At 35.1% G+C, this 13,352-nt stretch overlaps 1 protein-coding gene across 1 annotated transcript in view; it reads left to right on the forward strand.

The window, feature by feature from the left end:
* LOC126820764 (putative E3 ubiquitin-protein ligase UBR7) overlaps window positions 1-13,352 on the forward strand; it is a 100,027-nt gene that overhangs the window by 6,222 nt on the left and 80,453 nt on the right. The window contains exons 4-7 of the mRNA XM_056101021.1: window positions 800-895; window positions 2,762-2,815; window positions 4,005-4,110; window positions 5,339-5,454. Of these exons, the coding sequence (XP_055956996.1) occupies window positions 800-895; window positions 2,762-2,815; window positions 4,005-4,110; window positions 5,339-5,454 (372 nt within the window). The remainder of the gene's footprint in view (window positions 1-799; window positions 896-2,761; window positions 2,816-4,004; window positions 4,111-5,338; window positions 5,455-13,352) is intronic.

Below are 13,352 nucleotides of genomic sequence, written 5' to 3' on the forward strand. Positions count from 1 at the left end.
TTGAATCATATGTTAGACTGGAAATGGCCTAGTTTGTGTGAGTGGATGTTAAAGATGGGTTCCCGTGTACAAACTGGGTGATTTAATGGTATATATGGACTAAAAACATATTCAAACTAATTAAAATGTCATAACTTTGCTTCAAATCCTTCTCAAACATTGTAATTGCGAAGGAATGTCCTGCTATAAAAATTCGATCAAACCAGGTCATGTTTACGTCACATGACTTACCTCTCTTTGAAGTCAGAGGAGAATTCATTGCATACATAAGACGATATTGTCTTTTATCGCTTACTATTTATTACAAATATCGAATCCTAATTAAGTTCTCGGATTATCCACTACCCGCGTCTTTTTCCGTCATTTTTATCTCAGAAAGTGTTGTACGTCTAACTCTTCATAAAGTTTATCAACTTGTACATCAAGCGCTCAATGTTCACGTGTTACCTTTGACATCACGCATGCAGAAATTCCTAATCGTCGGGCTGTTGATTAGGGGAACCCTTACATTTTTGTCCTGTATACGCTCTATGAGTGTTTTTCGGGGAATCCAGTATTTTTCTAGTAAGATTGGATAGATATCTCTACTTTCCATATATACCAAAATTACCATACTTTTATTGGAAATAACCACCCGATAAATACTTTTCTGGTAACCCATCTTTAAACCCCATTTCTCTCTCTCTCTCTAGTCTAAGTTTGCTGTTATGGAATTCTAGTTAGTTGAATCTCTATTGTCTGGTTTGTGTATAAAAAAATAATATCTGTAGATTAAAATGGTAAATTATGTTGATTGTAGGAAAAAGACGCAACTAATAGTAGAAATAGATATAGTCAGAATTTTAAAGGATTATACTGTTCCTGCCACCGTCCTTATCCTGATCCAGATGATGAGGTAATCTGTTGTTTTATATTTCATAGACATATGGTTGCTTGTTGTTGTGTTCTTAAATAAGGCATTTAATTTAATGGTTATATTGTAATCTGCCCATCTGTAATCATTGGTAGGATTATTTAACCAACTGAATTACACAACAAATAACGTTACAAGCAACAAGGGGAGGTAATCAGACTTTACCTGATATCGTTGGGGGGAATAGTCCTGTTAACCTAGAAAATATTTTAAACATACATTATGCAAGAGCTAAATTTGCCTATTTACAGGTATTTCTTTAGGCCTGAAATGTTATATAAACTATTGATTAGATTGGGTATGTATTAACATGAAAAGACCATAGTCAACTCTTGATGCCATCTTATGTGTCCGATTTTCTTTGGATTTGAATCTGATCTGCCGTTCAGTGTCTGTTGATGATTAAATGCAAAAATGGATAATCGAGACTTTGTTTATTATTCTGACAGCGGCAACAATGACAATCGAGCTACAGTGATTTTTAGAGTCAAGCAAGTTGACTGAAATTTTCAGCATATTCCTTTTACATCATCTCTAGTTTTTAACTATTATAGTGAGAACTGCCAGCTCTTTATCTAATCTTCCATAATGTATCTTTAAGTTTTAAGTTTGACTAAATCCCATTAAATTTACACTTGTGTTGAATTGCTAAGTATTACACATTTCTGTTGTGCACAACAGCCACATAAATGTGGTCAAGTTGACTTTACAAAGACAATATTTTACATTTACATACTAAAACGTGACAACAAATTGATAAAATATATAAATAAAGAATTATTATTTATTTAGATATTTAATGTAATTAGAAATGAGAATAGCTCTGGTTAATCTACATGTATATGAAAGGATCACGTGGTAAAAGCCTTTATAAATAAATATGTCTTTAGTTTTAAAAGCAGCAATAGCAGTGACATTACAAATTTGAATTGGTAATTTATTCCATAACAATATCTTAATGTTCCAGATTATAATAAATAACTTAAAGATAAATTTTAAGAACATACATGTACATAATCATAAATACATGTACCTTTATTAAAAACTATTCACTAAGCAGCACGGCGATTGAAAATTCGGCTAAATATATCAAGCATGATTCAATCGGGCGAATAGAAATTTGACTGAATGATTCGACTAGTGTGTCCACCACTTTATGGTCTACCTGGGGATAGACATTTTAAGTTTACATTGGTTTCTAGTATTAATTTCATCACACCATCTATACTTTGTAGCTCTCAATCTGATTAAAATACAGATCTACTTTTGTTTCCTTTTTTTATACTTTCGATGGCCTACACTACATGTAGCGATAGGTCTCGTCAGAGGTCATACGAGCGACTTTTGACCCTATGACGTCAGATATTTGATTAACCAATCGGCATTGATGTTTCTAATAGATTTCCCACAGTTCCATTCAAAACACACCTAAAGCTCCACGTAACAGACCGTTTCATTGGCTAATCTCTAAGTTAGGGCCTAACACCATCTAGAACACGTCAATGATAACAACTCTTCCAGATCCTAGTGTAGTAAAGACAAGTAAAACAAAATTTTGAACTATAAAAAACGAAATGAAATAGGATCTGTGTTTTAATCAGACAAAATAAAACACTTAGAGTTAGACAAAATATTGATAATTTATTGTTTTACAAAATCTATTTTATACAAGCCAACCCATTCTTCATGTTCATAGTCTCTTTATACCGAGATGTACTTAATTACATAATAACAACAATTGTTACATTATATTACATACTTCTGACTGTTTAATGTAAGAAATATCACCACTGAGCAGTTCTTTCCTAGAATAAAACTGTGTAATTGAATATTATATGATACTTGAAGGTTGAAGATGATATGATTCAGTGTATATTATGTGAAGATTGGTATCATGGACGAGTAAGTTTATTCACTTTTATGTTCAGATCATGATATTGTAATTAACTTGCATTTAAAGATGAGTAATCTAATAGGTAATATTGTGAGGTAAGGCCCATAATAACCAGGTTAGGCCATATTAAAATTATTCTGATTCTCAGATGCTGTCATGTTACTTAAAAGTTAAATCAAAAGGTCAGCATGACCACTTTTTATTTAAAAATATAATAACATTATGATTAAATCTCGCATGTTCTTAATTCCTTTAGTAAAGGAAATTTCCTGGTTGAAACTGGTAGTGTACCATAGACTCAATTTCAAGTTCTCTCTATCCTGTGGGGGCTAAGTGGGTAAGATGCTGGCTCGCTAGCCTGGAGGTCAGTTGTTCGATCCCTGCATTGGCCGAGAATTTCATCCAGATTTTCTGGCGTGGTTCCCCCTTGTCAGTGATACAGGACGGAGGGCCTGACAAGGATTGCTGTCTGGTCGTTCGGATGGGACGAAAAACAGAGGTCCTGTGTACACATTGGCATGTACGTAAAATTTCTCTCAGCACACTGTATGGAGGATGCTCGTCTTCATTAGCCCAGTTCGGAGCAGGACAGTAGGACGTTAAACCCCATTTCATTTTATTTCTACATCCCGATAAATGTTATTGACAATCATAAGTAACACAGGGAAATTATAAACTAATGCACATTTATTGGAAAATGAGAAACACACATTTGCCTGCTTAATTTTAAAAGGTACTTTAAGTGCGTTCTCTGAGACCTAAACATATGCAAAAGTAACAATTAAATTTTTGGTATGTAACACTAAAATTAGTAGTAATAATAATGTAAGTAAATTACTGTAAACATCATGTATAAACAGTCGAGATTTTATGTAGATCCTTGAAATTTGATGTTGGTGGTTTAAGTAATTTAGCCCAGTGGTTCTTTGATAAAACAAAATATCTTCCTCATCAAATTTTTTGAAGGATTGGCTGAGAGAACTAAACTACTGTTTTGTATGATCTTATAATATACTTTATAAAACCATGTTCTGCTTGTTTTCATATGGAAGAGGACCATAAGGTATGTTTCATAGACAAAGAATAAGCATACCCTGTCTCCTGTAACATTTATAAGACTAAGACTCAGTAAGAGCAATGGCATATGTTTCATATTCATAGTTTATCTGGCTAATTATGAATGTTTTTTTTTTTTAGCATTTGGGTTTAGAAGGTTCTTTACCATCAGATTTTGAAGAGATGATTTGTCCTGAATGTGTCAATAATCATGATTTCTTGTCAGCCTACGCAGTCAATACTGCAGGTAAAAATTAGTGGTGGTATGATACATTGTTGAATCTATGTATCACGATTCACCTTCTCATGATTCTCCTATTGAATCGTGAGTCTTGAGTTAATTTTTTACGATTCTTTTTTTTTTTATGATTGTATTTTTTGTCGCTTCAGTAACTAACCTGTCAATCTTAATTAAACACACTTACTTAAATTGTGATATAAAACAGTTTTATTTCTTTGACTCCTGCACAACTGAAAATTCTCGCCATAAAATATTAATAATTAATTTATCCTGTTGTTGTCTTGGTAACTATTGACCTGGTTATGAATCACGATACGAATCGTAGCGTAGTACATGAAATTGTGATGGCAGTAAAAATAAAAAGTCACTTAATTCGGCCATCCAATCTAGCTAACCTGGAGGTCCCGACTTCAGCCCCTGCATTGGCTGAGAAAGTTTATCAGGGTTTACCGGTGTGGTCATTGGTGCAGGACCGAGAGACTTGCAAGAGACAATGTGTAGTTGTTCGGATGTAATAGAAAACCGAGGTCCCTGGTACACATTGCCATTGGCGTGCACATAAAAGAACCCTTGGCAATTGGAATTTGATATAAGAGTAGGCCATAGTGCCACCGTCCGGGCAAAACTTCCCCCATAGCACACTGTATGGCGTATGTCCGTCTTCATTAGCCCAGTCGGAGGGTTGGATGGCCGAATGGTTAGCACGTGCGTGCTGTATCATAAGACCTGTCATTGAGTCAACTGGCGTGGTTTCGAATCCCCGGTTGTACGTGACAAGGAGTAGGGTCGCCTGTCCAGCCTCGTGGGTTTTCTCCGGGTCCTCCGGTTTCCTCCCACTGCTAAAGACCCCTATGCGCAAGCGAATTATTGAAATAAAATTAAACCATATGTTAGTCCCGAAATGACCTAGTTTGTGTCGAGTGGACGTTAAACCCCATTTCTCTCTCTCTCTCTCATTAGCCCAGTCGAAGTAGGATGTTAAACCCTATTTTCATTTCTAAAGATTATGTCGAAACGTGGGTGGTGCTTGTGTATAATAAACCAGTGATTATTGTCCCATATAACTGTGACAGTTTTGTTAAATTATGTCATGTTGTTTACAAAACTATCAAATTTTAAATTTAAACGAAGAGCTAGAATCTAAAATATAAAGTTAGTTTTCTGACAGTTTTGTAACTAAGGACAAAAAGTTAGTTATATTTTAATGGTTATTTTGTAATTTTATATATTTTAGTGACAGTAGTTGAAAAAGAAAATGGTAAAACACAAGTAGATGTTGTCAACACTGATGAAGGATCATCTACAGGAAGAAAACGTAATTTATCTGGAGAATGTACTTCCCCACAAAAGGTTATGTACTATCCAAAATGGTGCTTATTCAGATTTATTGTTGCTGGGCTGAATAGGGGCAGGGCAGGGACATTTTTGGGTGGCAAATCTGTCAAATGCATTTCAGCCATATTTGGATGGTTGTCTGGATTCGTTCAAATAAAGCAACTTGGCTTTCAAAAAGTCAGGGGAAAATTAAACACATTGACTTCTTCACCTAAAACTTAGAACATATGGTCAGCTAAATTTAAAACATAACATATGGTCAGAGTTCTGGTTATTTTGATTTGTTCAAATGAACTTGCTTTAGTCTCTGGGAGCAAAGCAGGGGTAGCTTGAAGGAGCATATTTTGACATTTTAAATTTAAACTTTTTTCAGACTACAAATGATAGTACCTGTCTACTTAAAGAATTACAGAAACGTGAAATACCGAGCACTGATTCAGCTGTTTTTATGTCAGAAGGCTGGAGATCAAAACTGTGTAAATGTACAAGTTGTAAGGTAGGTTTTGAAGAATAAAATTAACACTAATTCAGTACTGTATGAGCTTTAATAATATAAAATAAAAATTCTACAAGCGTATGAATACTTTTGGGGGTGGTTTAACTCATGCCATCTCTCTGTATTAAGCCCATCTTCATTAGCCCAGTCGGAGCAGAACAGTAGGACGTTAAACCCTATTTCATTTCATTTCTCTGTGTTAAGCACAGTTGCTCGGGGAGGGGGGGGGGTCTTGTTTGTCAATCTGGAAATATTAGTATTGATGGAATTGCAAGTGACTGTTACTCCATTAATTGAATCCTTTCACAGTTCTGCCAGAATTCTGCCAGTCCTGTCCTGAAAAAAACATGGTGTGAGCAAAATCGTGATGTAAGCAATTGGTTGAGACAGTAATACTCTGTTGGTGGGTGCATGCCTTGAAGCAATAAATTTGTGTGTTTACTAGATCGAGACCTTTGGGGGACTGAAAGAATTAAATTCAGGAATGTTCAATAAAGTATCCATGTTTTCTTGTATTGTTGTATTGGTTGTTCATTAATTTAACTTGTTGCTGCTCTCTGTGTTTGTCTCTGTAACTAAATAGTCCCTGCTAGGCCTAATCAATTGTATTATCTCAAAGTCCAAGTGACGTTTGTTTTTTTTTTTAAAATTATTATCAGGATCTTCCACTTCCCTGTCAATGAAACCTTGCTTGTAAACATGTCGCAATGATTAAACATAGATCCCATTTCACAAAGCACATGTAAGACTTGCATACATGGAAATACAGCTCTATATTGAACATGCCTACTTGAGTACACTTGATGAAATGGGAGCTGTCAGGACATTTCATAATAATACTGTTGATAAACTGATTATAACACCAAAGATTGTTTGTGATTAACTATATATATATTTATCTGTATATTTTGTTGTTTATAGAAAATGTATGAAGAAAAGGGAATAAGCTTTATATTAGATAATGATGATACAGTACATGCATATGAAGATAAAGGGCTTGCTGCACACAGTAATTCAGATCCAAATGCACTACCTACAGCTCTTTCACAGATGGATAGAGTTCAACAAGTCGAACTGATTCATGGTCAGTTCTTATTTTAAAACTGCTGATTGTCATTTGAGGGGTTTTGAATCCCTTGCAACCTACAATATTTTGAAAGTTGAATCTAGTATAAAAGGAATTATCAATTCAAAATGGTTTAATTCTGTATTTACAAAATATAATGAATTACTATTTTACAACAATTGGCATGCTCTGGAAAAAATATAAACAAGCTATCTTAATTTAATGTTAAATCATCAATATGAGTACATTGAAGTGTACTTTAAATGGTTTTATTAGATATTGTAAGTTAATGGTAAAAAAATGCAGGATCAGTATTAGCGACTTTAGATATTTTATATTTCGATCTGCCGTATTTCCAGAATTTGAACCAAATATATCAAATTAGATTGATAAAATCATGGTAAAAATTTCTTTTTTTTTTATAGAAGTTTTTGCTTTCCTCTTTTCAGGATTCAATGATATGAAGAATGGTTTAAGAGAATATCTTAGAGGCTTTGCTGAAAATGGAAAGGTGTGTATTTGGGTAATAAAGTGAGGGGTTGATCAAACTTGTTTTGGAATGTACATGTATGATCGATGGGTATTTGAAATAAGTTCCACTGGATGATGCAAGTGAGTTTTAACATGCAAATCAAATGCCATATGGATAGAAATAGTCTACTTTCTTTGAAATTTTCGCCAAGATGTAGACACCAGCAAAGATTATTTAATTCATGTAAGAATTTGTCTTAAATTGTGTGACTTGATAAGCATGACTGGTATCTTATTGAATGACTTATGGACATATTCTATCAATAATTAAAAAAAAAAAACCACTACGCAAAAGAAATTGTATTGTATGTTACTGTTTGTAATGAAAAATTATTGATTTAACAATACAGTATATTGGTTACCTGTGCCCTATCAAATTGATTATAAAATTTTACTTCTAACTTTTAAATGTATAAACAACATAGCACCAAAATATCTATCCAATCTCCTTCAATTTTATAAACCTATAAGACATTCAAGTTCAGACAATTTCATACTAATGGATCATCTTTGAACTTGATATAAGTATTCCTTATAGCCTAAGGACAGCAATTATTGATTTTGGTGCATGTCCCGACTCCTAGGGGGTCATCTTGGAACTTGGCATATTTATTCCTTTTATCGTAAGAATAGTAACTATTTATTTTAGTACATGTCCCAACCACCAGGGGCTGTGTCACTCCCACGTTTTGTTAAATTCAGTCTTTAAATTTGGCAACGCCTAGCCTTCTTTATTCTAAAAAGTACCATATGAATCAAAGCAGGAATGTGGACGTATATTGCAGTTATACTTATAGCCATGCTCTCGTTTATTGTTAAGTCCATCTAAGCACTTAATGTGTGAAAGATGGGCTATAAAAAGTACCATAATAATAATAATATATATTATTTCATTAATTTATCACCTTTATTTTGGTAGGTCGTAAAAGAAGAAGATATTCGAGAGTTTTTCAGTCAGATGCAATCTAGAAAACGTCAACGAACTGATGCAGGTTTTCAGTACAACTGTAAATAGATTTTAATATACCGGTGCAAGATGAAATGTTGCTTGTAAATGTAAAATAACTTTATAAGTTTATTTTATGCATCACATTCATTTTAATAGAAGGGAACAAAGATATGTACAATAAACTGTGATATTATTCTTGAAGCTGATTTAAATTTAATGGAGAGGACATTGTTTTAAGTAGCATCATTTTCATCTATCTCATACTTGTATATTTGTATAAATTGTTTGTCTGTAAGGTTACAAATCCAAACAATAAAATTGCATTTAAATCATTAAGTTTTGTTTGTCATGGTGAATACTGACTTTTCATTGGCTGAACACTAAAACTTTAGCACAGATTTTAGCCCTCAGATGAAGAAGACACATTCTTAAAATACTTTAAAAAGATTTTTTGAATAAACACAAAGTTATTGTATTAACTCACATAACTCGAAGAATAGATGGATTGCAGCTTGAATGAATTTTGATAAATATCTTCCAGTGAATTTAAGTTGCAATTGATTTTAAGGTGTGATTCCCACATCATTCGACAGAAATTTTATAAGTGCAAGAACTGATTTACATGTCTACAATTGCCATTAAATCTTGTAATATACCAAGAAATATGTTTTAATGTACAATTTATGCCTGGTTTTGTTCATGATTTTGATGCAGGCGTTGCAAAGGGAAAATCGCTATTATGGATAACTGAAAGTTTTGATAGTCATGCCCAAGAGTGGCAGGAGGAGTTAGGGACTGCATTTCAGATCAGATTTTTCTTGAATGTGGCCTGTGACAAGCAAACAGGATTGTCGACACAAGTCTGGGAAGGTGTTATGGACAAGGGTAGTGGCAACCCTTAGATCAACCAGGAGTCTTGGTGTGCTGTCTCTTCCCCCCCCCCCCCTGCTGTATTTACTTGAAGATAGGGCCTAGGTTAATCCTCTTATGAGGCCCGTGCCAATCCCCCACCCTCACGATTAGAGGAAGATGAATGTGTTTTAAACATAACTGAGCAAATCCAAGGATGAAGGATGATTAAGACTACTGTGGTGTAAGAGATGCTTCTAATAGTGTCAAAAGATACATACAACTTGGCTGCAGGCCCCCTAGATCTTGAGGCTCAAGACTAGGTAAATCAGGCTTTGAATTCCCAGATCTTTTAAAATTACATGTATCAATTTGAGTACGTTCATTTTAGCGTGGATTAAGCCATGCAAAATAAAATATTTCCTGAATAATGCATATTGATGACGACTAGCGGCTTAAAAAAGAATAATATTTTAAACAGGTCCTCTATTTATTATTTCTTTTATATAAAAAGGACACGCCAAGTAAATGAATAAAATAAAGCAGAGTAAAATAATGCTGCATACTTTGGGGGTATTTAAAAGACAGATACCTAGAATTGCAAGGGTGTAAAAAAGAGGAGAGAAATGGGGTTTAACATTCACTTGACCCAGAGAAAATCCACCAGTCTAATAGTAAGTGCAGGAGGACCGCACTACACTAAAACAAAAATCTACAAGATAAACCTGCGGACAAGACAGAAAATAGACATTGCACCAAATAAACAAATATCAAATCAAGTGAATGGATCCGGGGGCCAGCCGTAAGACACACGACCTTATTCCTTGTCACATACTAAACTAAACTATCCAGGGATAGTTATAACACGTTAATCTGCGTTTTACTACTGTTATTATATAGAAGGGTTTAGCCTCTCCAAATCCTAAAATAACTTATTTTGTATTTTTATAACAGTAGTAAAATGCACATTAGCGTGATATAAATATCAATGGACAATCCCAATTCTTCCTTACTGCATATTTGCTCAAATCACCAAGTCCTAAATATATAATATTCTGCTTTTTTGCTAAAACAACAAATTTTGTGTTTCAGTCTTCAGATCCAATAATTTATAAACTAGTGTTGATACGCATAGATGATCGGGCATCGCGTTATTCCGTGTTCCCTTATCTTTTATTACAATGCCAGTAGAGAAAGTGCAAGGAGAACCGCACTGCGCTCAGACAAAACTCATAAGACAAACCTGCGGTCTAGTCAAGGCACACGAAATATACAAACATTGCAAGCATTAAACAACAACCGTATATTATTATATCAATTCAAGTGAATGGATCCGAGGGACAGTCCTATATATGTGCCCAGTGCGCTGTACAATTATGGCATTTTACGGGCATGAATATTTTCTTTAATTGGGTCATTAATACTCCAAGGTGCGCCGTAATTAAAAGAGAAAACCATCAATAATACATTTTCAGAAACAGTGGTGGTCAGGTTGGGTATTGCCACGGACCAGGAAGCCTCTGTATTAGCTTGTCTTAGATGCGTTGTCTCATTTATCAGGTCACCCTCTAGCCACATAATCGAATTATATGTGACATTGAATTCCCTGATCTAGATATAGAAAACACCAAAGGCTAACATCATTACGTATTTATGTCAGCCACAAACGCCGAAAGTAAGTTGATGGATTTTTATAAATTTTTTATTCGGGGACTTCGAAATGGCAAAATAATGCAAAGTTTGAATGAATGGATTGATTTAAAGTGATCTTATTCTACATTAACAAATCAACAATATGTTTGTTTTTCACCGAGGTTTAACGATTTCATAATTCCATCATTTTCGGGGGTTGTTTGGCCGGTTGGTTAAAGCGTGTGCGTTGGATTATAAAGGTTGTCATTGAATCAACTGGTGTGGTTTCGATTCCTCGCTTGCACGTGACAAGGAGTGGGATCGCCTGTCCAACCTCGTGCATGGGTTTTCTCCGAGTCATCCGTTTTCCTCCCACTGTTAAAGGCCCTACGCGCAAGCGAATTATTTTAGTAATATTCACCTTGTGTGGGCGTTAAACCCCATTTCGCTCTCTCTTCATGTGCTTCGAAACTTTCTGCAAACTCCTCTTCGATTTCCGTGCACCCGTCAACAGTTCTATTTTATGGACTATCCGAACGACTAGGCTCACTTTATTTGTCAGAACCCCCATCGCAATCGGGCACCAACCCTGTCAAATAACCGCCTGTTCTCGTGACTTAATAATATTTTAATAAAATAACAATTTAACGTTGCATCTATCGTAGCCAGTTTCGGGTTGCTTTATTTACAGTCCCAGATTTTGTTCATCACAGAAACACTGCAGCGAGTTGAAACCAGAAGACAGTCGTGAAACTAGGTTTTAAAGGACAATAGTGGTGTCAGTCATTATCATATATGTGATAGAACTGGTTAAACACGTTCCAAATTTAATTTCAACACAGAGATCATTGTTACGATAGATGCGTTATGAAGATTTCGAGAAAGGAAAGTGGGGAACGCAAAAGGAAAACACGAGTTATCCTTCTATATAACTGACTGAAGTGACCAGTGATAACTGCTCACTAATAATTCCTTCGAAGACCAAAAGTATATGAGATAGTGGGGGGATATCTAAATCACTTTCCAAAGTTTTAGGGAAGACCCCAGATTAAACGAAGGGCTGTCATGTTGCTGTACTTAGGAGAGATTTGATTGAACGGGAAGAATAGACACACTCCCTCAAAAGCTCAAGTATCATAAGTCAATCCAGCAATGACCAGAATGGGATTTCTCGGGCCATTGCTTCAGGAATATGCTCACAGCCTCACATAACAACTTTTGCTCTTCGAAGGAATTATCAGTGAGCAGAAATTCGCCCGTGTATCTGTTATCAATCGTCACTTCAGTCAGTTATATAGATCGACAACTCCTGTTTTCCTTTTGCGTTCGTCACTTCCCTTTCTTGGAATCTTCATAACGCATTTATCGAAGCAATGATCTCTGTGTTCAGATTATATCTGAACGTGTTTAACCAGTTCTATCACATATGTGATAATGACTGACACCAATATCGCCCTTTAAGAGACACGTATACCATTTCAAATCCTATCAAGGAATCGACGTGATCTAAAGCACAAGAAAAAATTTCTTTTGGTAGTCGAGAAAGATTAAAGATTGTTAGTCGTGATGTCGGGATGATAATTATCAGATTTATAACGCTCACACACGCCTTCTTTTTAACAAAATAAAATTCTAAACCATTTTACACGTTCCAAAGATAAATGTTATTTAATAATGTTTTTAATGCCAAATGGCAAAGTTGATATCACAGGGACTTGTAACGAATGCTATAGCGTGGATAAGTAATAGTCATAGTATGATACCCAACATGACAAGTACATATTTTATACCTAGTCGTTTGAATAGAACGAAAACCGATTGCCACCGTGTATACACTGCCATTCGTGTATACAACAAACAATATTGACAGCTCATTGAAAACGTCGCTGCCGGGGCAACATTCACCCTGCCCGACAATATACAGTACGTAACCGTAGAAATGGATATTACCATGTGTTAGTCACAAAATGATCGAAATATTGCGTGGAAGAGACATTAAATCTCATTTTATTCCATTTCGCTACATTCTTAATCTACAGATGTCAAAAATGGCTTCTGTTGGACTATTTATCAACCATAACAAGCCCCTCCGCCATAATACGTTAGCATTCGCATTAATTAATAGAGACTTTTGGCAAGCGCAATTTCCTGGTCCGTATCGTGTATCCGTATGGATTTTGCGTGTGACGTCATCAATGTCTGTGTATTTCTCATACGTGATACGGCACACGGATACGGCAGCACGTATGGAACGGCTTTCATACGGAAATGGTCCGTATAACACTGTCGTCTTTTTACCGTCTTTTTTGCTACTTTTAGACGCTGGAATGTTGCATCATAGCGTTTTTATGAATCTATGTGTATCCTAGAACACGAAGGTGTATATTTGA

The sequence above is a fragment of the Patella vulgata genome, chromosome 5 (assembly GCF_932274485.2).
Source record: "Patella vulgata chromosome 5, xgPatVulg1.2, whole genome shotgun sequence".
NCBI lineage: Eukaryota > Metazoa > Mollusca > Gastropoda > Patellidae > Patella > Patella vulgata.